The sequence below is a fragment of the Pholcus phalangioides genome, unplaced genomic scaffold (assembly GCF_987345545.1).
Source record: "Pholcus phalangioides strain wild (caught in Gottingen) unplaced genomic scaffold, Ppha-v1.0 ptg000041l_1, whole genome shotgun sequence".
Lineage (NCBI taxonomy): Eukaryota > Metazoa > Arthropoda > Arachnida > Araneae > Pholcidae > Pholcus > Pholcus phalangioides.
Window position 1 is genome coordinate 7,599,329 of NW_028301627.1, and position 15,935 is coordinate 7,615,263.

General features: G+C 36.8%; 2 protein-coding genes across 2 annotated transcripts; both read right to left on the bottom strand.

The window, feature by feature from the left end:
• Window positions 1-50: 50 nt before the first annotated feature.
• LOC149065208 (cell adhesion molecule DSCAM-like) lies at window positions 51-8,609 on the bottom strand. The gene is made up of 4 exons (XM_089254455.1): window positions 8,037-8,609; window positions 7,576-7,860; window positions 3,442-3,558; window positions 51-262 (listed from the first exon to the last, which is right to left on the bottom strand). The coding sequence occupies exons 1-4, from the start codon at window positions 8,101-8,103 to the stop codon at window positions 51-53; spliced, it is 681 nt and encodes a 226-aa protein (XP_089110581.1). The 5' UTR covers window positions 8,104-8,609.
• Window positions 8,605-15,885, bottom strand: LOC149065209 (cell adhesion molecule DSCAM-like). Its single transcript, XM_089254456.1, has 5 exons — window positions 15,671-15,885; window positions 14,380-14,664; window positions 12,295-12,414; window positions 10,929-11,105; window positions 8,605-8,615 (listed from the first exon to the last, which is right to left on the bottom strand). The coding sequence occupies exons 1-5, from the start codon at window positions 15,741-15,743 to the stop codon at window positions 8,605-8,607; spliced, it is 666 nt and encodes a 221-aa protein (XP_089110582.1). The 5' UTR covers window positions 15,744-15,885.
• Between the last annotated feature and the right edge of the window lie 50 nt (window positions 15,886-15,935).

Here is a 15,935-nt window from a genome sequence, read left to right on the forward strand (position 1 = left end):
TAGTGATCCATTCACACAGCAAATGTTCATGAGTAAAATTAGTTTCATACTTAAAGTGGTATTAAAAGAAATGGTCTATGTCCATATATGTTTTCCTCACCGTGTACAGAAACTCTGATAGCCGACGATATCGACGGGCCGACGTCATTGTTGGCTTCGCAGGAATACATTCCAGAGTGTTCAGACTTGATGTGAGTAATTACCAGAGTACTCTGACCGGGTTGTCTCTTTTGGTTCTCAAGCGGTTGGAAATCAGAATAACCTGTAACGAAATGGTCAGTTTTTATTAAAACTTAGACAATGTGGTCAAACTTATTAGAAAAACATTTTCTCATCACGGGTGTTGTGGAGGTCGGTCTTTCAAGAGTAAGTGTTTAGAAAACATTATTCTAAAAAATTGCAATACAAAAATAATTTCCCCTTCACTTACCACCCACAACTCTGATCAATCGCCAGTAGGTCGCTTTACTTTCCAAAGTGGCATCATAGATTTAGGGGCTATTTTCGGTTTAGAGCAAGGGTCCTTAGCCTTTTTCAGCCACTACCCAAAATCAACACAATGATCAGCTCACGATCCATGGCACGATTTGGCTTTGGAAATTTATATTAAGACTAATGGCCGTATTCACCGACAGAGTTTAAACTACAATCGCAGGTTAAAGAATTGGCGATCGACACGGATTGGTTAAAATCCTCAATTTAACCAATCCGTTTCGATCTTCAATCCTTTCACCTGCGATTGAAGTTTAAACTGCGTTGTTGAATACGGAAGTGAAATTGGTACGACCCATCTCAAAAGCCCCTGCAAATCAAGTTAGGGTCATGACCGTAGCTCAGGTTTCCCTGGCTGTAAGTGGATTTTCACGACCAATCTTGGAAGCCCTGGGAATCAAATTTGTGTAGTGTGACCCGTAGATCGAAAACCTCCTGGCTGTAAATATATTCATATGACCCTTCTCGAAAGACCCCTACGAATCAAGTGTGGGTCGTAGCACAAGAGCTTCTCCTGCTGTAAGTGTATTTGTACGACCTATCTCTGAAACCTCTGAGAATCAAACTTGTGTAGTAACCTATAGATCAAGAATTCTTCACTGTAAGTGGATTTTCACGACTCGTGTCGAAAACCCATACGACCCAAGTTTGGGTGGTTACCCATAGCTCGAAAATCCTTGGTAGAAAAATTTATTTGTACGACCCTTCTCGGAAGACATGGCGAATGAAGTCTGTGTCGTGACCCTTTTCACACTCCTGGGTTTTAGGGAAATTGAACGACCCATCTCGGAAGACCTCGCGACCGGAGTTTCGGTCACAACTCACAGGTTAAGAACTTCCTATCTAGAGATTCAGAGACCTCTCTAACAGCTTATACGACCAACATTGTCTCAACACCCGTCGTTACTATAGATGTGTCTCGCAAGTATGACTGAAAAAATTTTGAAAGCCGAAATTCTTTCCGAAAACTCTTGCTTTTATCAAAAAATCTACTTATCATGCTAACAACGTCTGTTTTTTGATGTCTGGTTCCCATTATTTGGATACACAAAAAGGTATCCCACCAATTCGTAAATAGTTTAAAAAAAACTCATTAAACTTGGAGGAACTGGTATATCTGTATCGTGAGCGGCAATATTCCTCAACTTGAAATATTCTAACTAAAAATTTTAAAAAAATTGCGAAATATAGTCACTTCACTTCCTGAGACACATCAAGAATCCGTACACATTTGAAAACATTCTCACATTCACCACATGTCTTGTTTTTGAAGTGAAACTTCTATAGAGACATAAGAGTGAATTTCTGTGAGGGAGAGGAAATTCATCACAAAAAAATGGAACACGTTCTTTTTCCTCTAGCTGATTGTATGATGTGGGGGAAGATGTCAATAGAGGTTCGGCCGTGTAAGAAAGAAAATATAAAGATGGGTGGGATGGGGAGGGGGTTGGTTCAAACAGTTTGTGTCGAACAAAAACAGTTTATTTCCTTTCTCTATTCTCCGTGACACCGCACCCACAGTCGGGAAGCACGAGACTATATTTTGCATGCGAACGTAAGTTTTGTGACGTCACAGTGCCAACTCACGATTGGCTGCGCTGTCATAACGCAATTTCTTTTATTTTAAATGAATTTGTATCCAATTACATTGATGTCGGGTTATTTTATCATGTGTGCAAACTGTTTTCAATGCATTTTTTAAATTTATTTGACATAATTTATATTTTATTGGCATGTTTATAATAATCATGAATTTTTCAAAAATTCGTAAATCTAGTCATGTCAAACCTAGGAGTATCCCTTCTATTGCGCGAGATTCTCGCGAAAATTTTTTTTTTAATTCTTGAACCTGTTAGAAATCGGATTCCAATCAGGTGTTTTCTTCACCAATCCGAGGGGTTTTTGCCTGTACAAAGGAACCAAAACAAATCTCATGTAAACGCTTCAAGTGTTTACAATGTTACATACGTTAGCAAGTTTCCATTCCCCCGGGAGGATGCCCCTCAGCAACAATACTTCTGTGTGAATCTGCAACTGTCCAATAACATATTATCTAAGGATTCTAAGGAAAATATATGGTCCTGGTGCTTTGCGTGCACATACATTTTTTAAAAGTTTTAGGGTTTCCACATATTCCACTTTAATACCGTTGAGGATTTCATAACCCCATGACACACCTCTACTTTAGATATCACCTTCCCCATTAAAAACAGACACGGAAAAGCCATTGAAAGACCTTACATGCCTACATTGCTCTCTACCCTATATCCTGTTATCGAGAGTGAGCTAACTGCAACTGTCCTAATGCATTGAAAATGATTTTGGGTCAGCACCAATGTCATTTGCCATTCTTGACTCATCTTCCTCTTTGCTTTGCCTAATCACTTTCTTCAATGACCTAAATGCTGACTGGTGACCTGTTCCACTTTTACGCTCTCTAAAAGCCCTTTTCTTCACAAGATAAAAATTACGCACTTTTTCCGTAAGCCGGGGGGGTTACAAAAAAATGGGTGTTTTACAAACAAAGGGTATGACGTCATGCAAAACAGAAGATAGTTTTGCTCTAAATTCTTCCCATTGATGTACCTCACCAAGTAATTACAACCGTTCTCTCCACAGAATGCCCTGTTAGCTATGAAATTTCTCCCCAGATTTCTTTGCAAGAAGTACTGGAACACACTCCCTACAGTCCAAACCCGTGACCCACCAATTTCCAAAAAATCACTCTAAACAACGAAAGGTAGCTCCGGGGCGTTGAACTAAAGAACATTGTGATAGATTGGATTCCCTCGCAACTGAAGACTTTCTCCAAGACGGACATACACCGACTTGTAAAACAATGGACTCTAAGGCAATTGCTTCTAACCGTTACGTAAATTTCTTCCCAAGAGACTTTCTCGTCACCTTTTTATTTTCTAAATTCATACATGTCTGATATTTCCAACTTACCAGAAAATGTCCAGGTAACATCAGGTAAAGGAAGTCCGTCCGCCTTACAGTCCAAAGTGACATTCTCTCCGGTCAAGACATCTATGTCCTTGGGGTGAGATATCCACTTCGGTGGAGCTTATGACATAAAATATATGTCGGTGAATTAATCGAATATTTGTAATAACACTTTTTATGACATAAAATATGCATATTCCATTGAATTCTGAGAGTTCTCAAGATTCTGTGAACAAACAACAAAAGAAGCGAAGAAACGTTTTTGAAAGGATTCCGAGGCTAACTCTGAGGTTTCTTAAACCTTTGTCATTAAAGAACCATAGGCGGAGATAGACTTGAAAGTTGAAAGTCTGGGGTTGGGGCATAGTCATTATTGCTAAAGGGAGCACGATGATGATGATGTCAATTCAAAATACACATAGACATTAGATGCGACGACTCCACTTTTGATGCGGGGTGGCAATGACAACCCCCCCCCCCCTCCGTATCTCCGCCCATGTAAAGAGCAATTGAAATTATTTTTATTTTCTTCTAGAGCAGAGGTCTTCAATCTTTTAGGCACTGCGGGTAAAAAAAAAAAATTCCATGAAACCTGAGGACCAACAAATACTGTGATATCTTAATTCACACAAAGTCGACTTAACGAGTGGGCTACGAGTCTTACAGAGGGCCCTATATTATTAGAGAATTTTATTCATTCTGAGGCTATTTTTTTCCCATTAATTCTGGAAATATTTCTTTCAATAGAGAGAGATACATGGCTTTTTCTCAGCCCAAGATATATATCAAGGAGACAGTTATTTTCCGGATATTATGCTGAGGTGATGACTTTTCTTTCCGATTTTCACCTCAGCATAATATCCGGAAAATAACTGTTTCCTTGATTTCTTTCAATAATTCTGGGGATATTTATTTCAATAGTTTTGAAAATATTCCTTTCAATATTTCTTTTAATAATTCTGGAAAAAGTTATTAATTATGAATTTTCATTAATTGCGAAATGATTTTCCTACCAATTCTGAAACTATTTTTCTTTACAATTCTAAAATTATTTTTCTCAATAATTATGAAATTATCCCTTATTAATTCCGAAACCATTTCTCTCCAATTTCTGAATAATTTATCATCAATTTCTAAATAATTTATCATCAATTTCTAAATAATTTCTCATCAATTTCTAAATAATTTCTCATCAATTTCTAAATAATTTCTCATCAATTTCTCATCAATTCCGAGCTCACCAGTATATTTCTTATTATTTATGTGATACCGGTATATTCCTCATTAACTCTCATTTCTTTCATGAATGCTCAAATTTTATCCAAAAGTAATTTATAAATTACTTCTTCCACTGATTCTAATGACACAAATGAGGTGCTATCGAGATGTTTTTTTTCAACATTTCTATATCTTATTTTATCCTTTTTTCAGCAGTCTATGAATTCTGTAATCGTTTAAGCCTTTTACGTCGCGATCCACTACAAATAAGTAGACCTCAACATGAAGCCCGCGGACAATGCGTTGATGACCTCAAAGGTGTTATGTTGAATTGTCAAAATTCATCATAGCGTTACATTAACTTAATCTTAAAATAGTTTTAATTGTAGAGAAAAGAAAAGATTATTATATGGAATAGATTTTTGCCTTATGTTTTATATGTACAGCGGAATCTTGCATAATTAATCATTTGATTATACCTATATTTAATTGTATATATTATGGTGCATATAATAATAATAATAGTGGAAAGCAAAATCTATTCTATAGAAAGTTTAGGCCTTAAGATACAGTTGTACACGGTACTGCTGCCTTGGGGCCCCAGATGAGAAACACGGGTCGAATTACAAAGGGTTGTAAGAGAGTGAAAGAGATGGTCATCGAGCCATATAAGGTAATGTTTGTTTTTCAGGGGGGTGTGATTAACGGTCCTTGGCGAGAAGAATTTCTCCGAAGGTCTTAACAGTCCCCTTAAGATTTTCCCCTTCCTCTGTTGTACCTCATTTTCCCCCTCTCTCCCTTCTCCGCCAACTGTAAATTAAAACGCCGAATAATTCCCTTCAGGACCTGTACCCAGTACATTTTCATATAGTTAGGGCCTTTTTAACATACCCTCTGAGAAAATTCGCGCCGAGTCTCTTGAGATAATTTCTACGTTACTGGCGGGTGAGAGTTCCTTTCTCTCTCGCTTGTAATCAACGATGTAAATAAACTCTCGATACTTTTCATACTATGAGCGAGTTGTATGTTCGCTCGCTGATAATTCGAATTATAAATGTGCTGGTTGATTATTTGCACCTACCGGAAATGTACGTTGTACACGTTTTCGCTCTCCGGTGTCGCGAAAACAGTATGATGTGAAATATCGTAAAATAGTGAAATGTGTACATTGCGGAGCGACCACATGACAGCTGACAGCTTCCCGAGGGTTCGTCCACGGGCCAGCACACTGGCTTCTAATAGAGACCCACCACGAATTCACTGTGAACGACCACCGGCGTAAAGACAGAGGGCTTCTTACAAATGTGGAATTCATTTCCCGCTCAGCTGCCATCTCACCCTACATTCACTCCAAATTCGTCTATCGACTGGTCACCGTCTTCATTATGGACAAACCTCCATGTTACCCTCTTCGAGCTTCAAACGTAGTCTGCATAAATAGACATGGAATCTTCTTCTGCGGGTCGTCATCTCTTCGAGAGGGATTGATTGCTCACCCGTTAACGACGGACTCTTACAGAACGATAATATGTAAGTTTTTATTTAAATCATTGTGAGGCGATGTTTTTGTCGGAAAATCTAGCCTTCATTTGGTAGATGTTTACATTTATCTGTATAACCTTTTTAATTGTTAAAAGGTAGCTACCTACACCCATTATTTTCTATTGTTAAAATTAAATATTTTCTTTTTCCTTAAAATTTGACTCTGATTTACTTGCTCATGAAAGTGTTGTGTTGTTTTCTTTCATCTTATGGATTGCTTAACCCCTTGTCTTGATCCTGTAATATTTATTCGAACCTGGGTGAATGGATTCCAATTTTGAATCAAAGTAAAATATAATTAAAGAAGAAAATGGATCAAGACAAAGGCTTAAAGGTTTTAATTTACGCGGAACACTTGACTCTCACCTAAACCGTCCCACGGAGCCCAAACAAACATGAATATTTCTCCGAATGAAAAACACGAACAATAAAATGCTAATGACAAACTTTACTTCTTCCTGATAGGATGGAACCCCGAAGAAGTTCCCGCTGAAAGCCCAGATTTCCGCAGAGAATTATTTGTAAAGATATGCTATCCAAAACCTTTAAGCGGCATCGACGAGATATCTCGCTTCTTTAAAAGCCTTATTATCATCGGCGAGCCCAGATATTTTGTAAAGTTGATTTTTCAATATGGACCACTTTCTCTTATAACCCTTTGTTTGCACCTACTGATAATTAAAATAAAGCTTGCTTCATATAAAAAGATATAGAATTTAAAAAATAAGTTTAGTGATTTCTGCGGTACCAATTAAAGGGCTAAGTAATCTTTGAAATGACGTTCAGTACTAGATAGAATATAAATAATAATATCCATAAAGCAATCTTCGCTGTCCAGGGAACCACCTGGGAAATATCCGTTGTTTATGGTTGGGGGAGAGACAATCTATTTACAGGGATTTTGATTGTCAACCAGTGTGCCAAAGCAATTCAAGGAGTGTCATCGAGTGACGATGAAGTGCTTCGAGATCGTTCAGGGAAGGCCGCGATACACTTAAAACACTCGAGGGTGTCGGAAACGTAAGAAAATTTAGCATTCCATTATCTGGAGAAGCCTTGAGATAATGGTCGGGTTATTTGCATAATATATAATTACAATAATTTACTTGGAGCATTTTTTCACGAATCATTGCAGTTTCTAACCACAGATGCCTTCGGAAAATATGATTTCATGGACCCCCAGTTGATAAACACTGTTTTAAGGTAATCAATTCTATCCATAAGAATTATGTTTGTATAATCAAATCTGCTATCTTTCACATGATTGTTCAGAAATGATGAATATTTTCTCGTCTGAAATGTTAATTATATATCTTCAGAGTTAGTTAATCACTTGGAATCTAGATTTTAATTAATTAATGGGATCCTTCTTCTTACCTTGCACAAACAGAGGCGCAGTGAAATGAGCCGTCTTTGCTCCTGCAGCTATCAGAACGCAGGTATAGTTGCCAATATCGGACGGCGACAAGTTCTCGATCAAAATAAACGAATAGTCTTTGTAACTCTGCACAGAATGCTTCGAAGAAACTGCAAGAGCCTGTCCGTCTTTCTGCCATTCGAATTTCAATGGAGGATTTCCAGCTATAGCCGTGCAAGTCGCACTCACTTTCTGACCGACAACTACTTGTTTCGGGAAAATGAATGGCTGAATCACCGGCGTTTCTGGACGAGAAATTCATATTTAATTAATTCAAGTGCATCATATAATGAAATAACTACCACATGTTAGTTATGTAGAGAGGATTTATGCAATTCCTCAACTGATAACCTGCTACTGTTGGAGAGTAATGAAATATTCGAAGATAATGAAAATAATCAATTGGAGGATTGACACTCACCTTCGTTCCAGGCATTAATGGATGACAGTGTACACAAAATAGTGACCACATAATTAAAGTGGTTCATGATTGACCTACAGACAGGTAATCACTTTCTATTATATTGGACATGTAGCACACATTAACTTCCACAAAATACTTTGATACTCGATTAAGATAACATCCACGCACGACAACGATACCAATCTAACAGCGATAGTCATATGTACTAAAAGCATCAAAAAGTTGTCTTTTTTTTTTTCCTTTCTCTTTCTTCAATCATAGCTGTATCGTGATGCAAGCGCCATCTATGATCTGTGACCAAACAACAAATACATCTTATAACCTGGAAACAAGAAATATCCGAATATCGGAGTTTTCATTGAGGCACAAATGATTCCAACGGAATCGATCACGTAGAAAAATGTAATTGAATGTTTTATGATTAATTAATTACACAAATGCAATCCTTATCGAATCACAAATTTCATAGTTGCAATACATCTGGGAAGCGACGCAAAAATTCGATTCTAGTCAAAACATCTGATAAGATCGATTGATTGATGACTTTCTGTTAATCCTCTACTTTTCAGTTCTGATCTGAAAAAAAAGGATGAATCACAATTACTTATAATAGTATCTCACCATGTACAGCAACACTGGTTTTAAGTATGGATGACTTTTCCAATGTTAGCCTCCACCGACGTATACGCCTCCATCATCCGAATTCAGATCGGTTCATCCCGGTGACGCTTTGTGCTCAGTGATAATATTAATTATTAGATACTGAGACACTTAACACTGAGACACTTTTATAAAATAATACAGTCAAACCTCCCATAACGGGCACTCCCCGTTAGCGGACGAAATTTCTTATCCCAAGGAAGTCATCGAGGAGTTAGCTCTACTGCAGACTTCTATTGTGAATTAAGATAACGTCCACAGAGGCGGCAACGATACCAAACACAACATCGATAGTCACATACTAAAAAAGCATCAGATTTTTTCGTTTTCTTTCACTAATCAAACTAAATCTGTGCTCACACATTGAACTAAAATGCATATTATACACATATAACCTGGAAACAGGAAATATCCGAATATCGGAATTTTTTGTTGAGTCATTAATGCAATATTCAAGCCGAGTCGATCCTGTAAGGAAACTGAAGAACATGTTGTATGAGTGATTATACAAATACCTCATCCATTCACAAATTACATGATACAATACATCCAGGAAGAGACGCAAACGTTCAATTCGAGTCTGGTAAACGCATCTGGAAAGTAAGGATTGACTTATGGTGATCTCTGTCAATTCTTTATTCTTCAGTCTCGACCTAAAAAAGTGATGAGTTATAATGCAAACAGCTTAGTATAGAATATCACCATGTGCATCAACACTGACAGAAGTGCGGATGTTTCCGAAGTTATTAGAGACTTTGTAAACATACGCACCTTCATTCCATCATCCGAATTGCATTTCAGTATGGTTCGACAGGATGACATTTTCCCCGTAGTGATAGTACCCATCTCATTGGATGTAACACCATAGGCGGAGATAGACTTGGAAATTTGGGGGGGGGGCGCACGATGTAATGATGTCAATTCATATATACATTTATACATTAGATCAGTCGACTTCACCTCTGACGCCCCCCCCCCCCGTATCTCCGGCCATGTGTAACCTTTATAAAACAGATTGTGAATAAACATAACATCCATAAACGACACAACAGCGATAGTCATATACTAAAATCATCAACGATATCCTTTTTTTTTCTTTCTCTGTCTTCACTGTTATAAATCATATTTGTCTATGCTGTCTAAGCGCCATCTATCATCTATCATCAAACTAAAAATGTATATTACGAGCTGGAAACAAGAAATATCTGAATATGAAATCAATAGGCTTTATGGATATTATGAAGAGGTTAACAGGAAAAAGGTATTGTTTCTTTCCATCGGGAATCGAACCTGAGCTACCTCATACCGGGCAAGCTCACTTGCCATTATACCATAGAGAGACGATCCCTTCATCCTTAAAACACTCACAGTAGCGTGACTTGCTGAGTAGAGCCCGCAGACAATTTTTTTCCTGTTCACCTCGAAATAATAAACATAAAGCCTATTGATTTCATGAATCTTAGCCTAGCAAAGGATCATAATTCACTTGTATTGCCACCGCCTGGATGACATTAGCTGAAGTTAAAAGAAGCTGCAATTTTTCTCTACTCAGCGAGCCACGCTACTACGCTTTAAGAAAAAAAATCGTGTCTCTATGGTATAATGGTCGCTGCACTTGCTTATGCAAGAAGCCCTGGGTTCGATGCAGGGCCGTCTTAAGAGCAGCAAGGGTCCCCGGGCCAATTGATTTTTCTGAGGCCCTACCTGGAAAATTCTCCAAAATTCCAATTAGTTTCCATTTTTGTGAGGCTCCTCTTCTTTTGAAGCCCCCGGGCCGTGACAGGGTGGGCTCATGCGTTAAGACGGCACTGATCCGATGGAGCGGAACGATTCCTGTTCACCTCGGCATAATATCCAGAAAGCCTATTTCATGTATCTTAGCCGAGTGAAAAACCATCATCCTTCAATATCTGAATGTATCGGAGTTATGTCTCGATATCGGAGACATGAATACAATATTCAACCCGGATCGATCCCTCGAAGAAATTGAAGACATTTTTCATGAAAATAATAATGATAATCCCTCCTATAAATGATAAATTCACAAATTACAGGATACAATATATCTAGGAAGCGACGCAACCGTTCAATTCTGGTCTAGTCTGGTGAACTTACCTGAAAAGTTCACATTTGACTAATCACTCTCTTTCGATTCTCTCCTCACATCTTCAGTCTAGACCTGGAACGAATGGTGAATTATCATATCAATAACCTATAACAGAATCTCACCATGTACAGCAACGCTGACCGAAGTGCGGATTGCATTCCCCACGTTATTAGAGGCCTCGCAAACGTATACGCCTCCATCATCCGACTTGGCGTTCTGTATGCTGAGTACGCTTCGGCCCGGTGACATTTTCTGCTGAGTGATCTGCTGCGGGTTGATGGTCGATTCTTCGGATTTACCTGGAAATTGATTTTTCGTGGAAGTATTTAAACGAGAATGTACTTGTTATCTATCAATTCTTAGAACTAGATGGTTACTTAGAATGCTAGAATATGGTGATATATTTCCAAAAAAAATCTTGATGCGTGCGCGTTTGTGTGTTATGGTAAATTAGATAAATCGGTTATTATGCATATTTACCAATTGCCTTGGTAAGTTTGATAAGTTTATCACTTTTTACCGGGGAATATGCATAATACGCAAGTGTCGTTGGGGGAAATTTGATAAATACTAAAAAATTATTACTTTTACCAGTGATTGTATGCATTACCCAACCGTACCTGGTTGACTTAAAATTTATCACTTTTACCGGTTATCATGCTTATTACACTGGTGTAATTTGTGAATTTTATAGCCGTTATACCGAGGTCAGATTGTACAATGCGTCAAATAGGAGTTTGCTATGTTGGGGTCTGATTATATACGCAAAAAAACTTTTAAAAAATCGTTAAGTCAAAGAATTTGTTACTTGAGAGTTAATTATATCACGGTACAATCGTAGAATTTGTTAAATTGAAGTTTGTTATTTCGAGGTCCGATTGTAGAATTTATTAAATAGGAGATCCATCAAATATGTTGTTATATCTAACTGAAAACGAAAATAAATTTTTTAAAAATCATGAAATCAAAGAATTTTTTAAATTAAAGTTCGTTATATCGGGGTATGATCGTAAAATTTCTCGAATGGCAGTTCATTATATTGGAGTAAGATCGTAAAACTTATCAAATGAGAGATCCCTATTATCGTCAATAGCAGTTACTTCTGGAAATTTCGTTAAATCAGAGTTCATTCCATCCGGTTCAGACTTTAGTTCATAATCTTATCACGGCAACGGGACCGATTTATCATGTTTACCAATGCGAAATGGCGATCATGTATAACAACCGGCAAAAGTGATAAATTTAGTACAATTTATCATTTTTATGCCAACGACGCTTGATCATTATGTATAATCTCAGGTAAAAGCAATAATTTTTTTTTAGTATTTATTACATTTATCAAAGATGCTTGAGTGTTACGCATAATCGCCGGTAACAGTAATAAATTTAAGAGACGTTTATCAAACTTAACGAAATATCTTGGTAAGTATGCATAATAACCGCGATCACATTTACCGTAACATGTACATAACTTAATACTAATCTCACCGCTGCTATATTTCCAGGTCACATCGGGTACAGGTAATCCTTCGGCTCTGCATTCAGCGCTTATGTTTCCACCGGCGAGGATATCGACATCTTTCGGAACGATTGTCCATTTCGGTGGTGCTTAAAAATCAAGTAAACAACTATCAGCTGTTATTTTGGAAACTACTCGTCATTTTTTTTTTTTGTCGCTCTGAGGCTTTTTGGATCACGTGATATTTCCCTCTTTCTTGAGGGACATACAAGGTAACCTATATGGCGACTTCTTAATTCTTTTTGATTTTATCACGTTAGAGCTCTAAATATTTCGAAAATTGTATTGAAATTCGAGCTAATGGTTTGTCTGTTTTTGCTTCAAAAAATGCTTAAATGAAGCTTCGGAATTTCTTCAATGTTATTTATGGGCCCATAATTAATTTCAAAACATCCTAAACTATATTGATTAATGCAATTGGATGTTATAAGGCAATACGGTGACATTAATTCTCATTTTCGTGATTGAGAAGATATAAATAAAAAAACGAAATATCAATGTTATTGAATGGATATCCACCTCAAAAGTGGGTCTGGCTCATTATTTCATATTTCAAAACTCAATATTTCAAAAACTTAAAATTCAATTCAATTTTTAAAATTATTGATGTGGCGGGATTTTACTAAAAATTTCCGCATTTCTATGCTAAAATCGGCAATTTTGATACTGATCTGTATGGGGGATCATCTAGTGTTTGTCCCTCCCACAAAGTGATCCTGATAATGATTATGGCGTCTATTCGAAAAGCCTCATTACGTCTTTTCGAAGTCGTGAGATATTTTTTTTTTAAACTTCAACTCAAATTAACATAGAATTTATATCCTTTTTGGACGCTTTTGTCGAAGCATCCCATGTACAGTCGACGCTCGTTATAACGACCACCTTCGTTCCACGAATAAAACGGACATTACATTGTGAGGTCGTTATATCAAACGCTGTAAAAAATGATAAAGTTTTTTCTTCTCTGGAAAACTGTATATTCTCTATTGACGGGGAAAAGAAGATAATTTCTTTGATTTTGTTATAATGTTGCAAGGAAAATTTATCTGGCTGAAAAAAAATTAAACTAAACGCATAAATTCAGTATGTACATTGTACTTACGAAAATACCACGCTGTATATGGCATAAACCTACATTTATTTTTTACTACATACAGAAAAATGAGTTCACTTGCTTATTTTTCTGCCATTGAGAAATTAAGCAAAATTGCGAAGTAACATTAAGAATAAGATAGAAAAACCAATCACGAGGGAAGGGGGTGCAAGTCACTATGGCAGATTACAGCAGAATGGAATAAGAAAACGGGGGGGGGGAGGTGAGAGAAACACCGCAAACCAGTCGACTCACGTGACCGCAGTGTCCCTTTGGTGTGCATCGTTTCCAAATATGGCGCTAGTTAACCACCGGGTTTTCCGTAGAAGTGGCAAAATTTTAACTTTAAACCAACTACGTTTCATACCCTTTCTCTTCCCCTATACCCATACTCTTCTGCAAGCATCGAAGGTCAAGGTCAAACACACTCGATGAAGGATTTTGTCTATTTGTTTGCAAATAGTTGAGTATAGTCGTTATAATGAATGGAATTATATTTACCGGTCGTTATAACGGATGAAAATAACATGATGGAAGTAGGAAAATATTCAGGACCTGTTCTTACCAGTCGTTGTAATGGAATGGTCGCTATAACGGACGGTCGTTGCAACGAGCGCCTACTTTTTTTTTCGCTTCCAGTTAAGAAACCAATGATAGAGGAAATTCTCTCGTTATGTTGTTTAAATCAGCCCAAACAATCTACGACAATTCAGCACCGACGATTCAGCGCAAGTTGAAGAAAAGGTTAATAATATAATTTATTATTACAATTATTTTGAGGGCATTTAATTCTGAGAAAAGTTTACAATCCACAAAACAGAGAGGTGCAGATTCTAATTGATAAATGTATTGTTTACCGCCTAATAAGATTTAGTCAATTTGCCAACTTTTAATGTAGAAAAAATAGCTAAAACAAGTGCATATTATCATTTTGGATTAGATAACAAAAGTTTTTACTCACCTTGTACAAACAGAGGAGCCGTGAAATGCGTGGCTTTGGCTCCTACGGAAGTCAGCGTGCAGGTATAGTTACCAATATCGGAAGCTACTAGGTTCTCAATGAGTAGAACAGAAGAGTCCTTGTAATTCTGCACAGAATACTTTGGCGAAATGGCAAGAAATTGTCCGTCTTTCTGCCATTCGAATTTCAATGGAGGATTTCCTGCGATTGCCGTGCATATTGCGCTCACTTTCTGACCAACGATAACTTGTTTAGGAAAATTAAATGGTTGAATCATTGGTGACTCTAGACAAAAATATGATTAACATCTAATTAAAATTCATATGTGAAAAAAAATTTGCATGATTATACTGTATCTTCAACAAATAGTAATATGAACAACATCGAAGCTTGAGGAGCCTATATTGATAATTTTACCCTGTATGGCCCAGTGTATATTTGAAAATACATTACAAATACACCATATAGCCAAAAGTTTGTGTTCACTTAGGAGTTTAAACATTTTCTCAAATTTTCAGAAAATTAATGAACGAATCCCTCTGAAATTTCGCTCATATATACCCTATGTTGGTACTCACCATTTCCAGTGAAAATTTAGTCACGGGTGCATTTAAGGGGAAAAAACTAAATAAGAGAAAAAATTATTTTGATCAACCCTCTGTATCAGAAAAAGCAGCAAATGCTTTTTAACAGCAGCAAAATATAGCACCAACTTTGTGCAATTCTTGTGCATATTTTCGTGAGAAGAGCTCGTATATTCCCGAAAATATAAAAATGTTTTCTATTAAAATTCCAATTTTCATCGCGTGGTATTTGCTTATAACATGCGGAGTTTCCAACCAATTTTTACGAAATGTTTTAGCAAAAATGACGCTATACATGAGACATACTGTGTATAAATTTAAAATGTGGCAAATTCTTATTTAATGTGATAGGAGTATTTTTAGTAAACAATTATTAATTGCGCATGTGCGAAAAATATTTTTTTATTCATAATTCGATTGCCAGGTATATAGCGTATCTTTTAATGCATTTTTTTCAATTAAAACTATACTAACAGCACTAATTTACATCCGTTTCTGAGAAGGAAAAATTATTTCAATACATTTTTATGGGGGGGGGGCGTGAATCGTATTGTGTTTATGTGATAAAAGTGTATATAGCCGTTTAATTGCATATAATCAAATTCAATATATATTTACTAAAATATATGTAAGAGTAAAATATTACGGAAAGGATCAATGTATACTACGCGGAAAAGTAAACATGATCAAACTGAAAGAATTCTTACCTTCATTCCAGGCTTCACAGAATGATATGCTTATCAGAATGGTGATCCTGATCACGAAATAGAAGTGGTCCATAATCAAGCCCTGGGTGACGACCTCTCGTCGAAATAACACCTTTTTATTACCGAATATAACACATAAAAAATTTAGAAACCAATTAAGATAACATCCATAACACCATTCATAACAAAGATAGCCGTACGATGATCGAACGCATCAAGGCTTTTGATGCTTTTTTTTCTTCAATCATAGTCTTGCTATGAATTT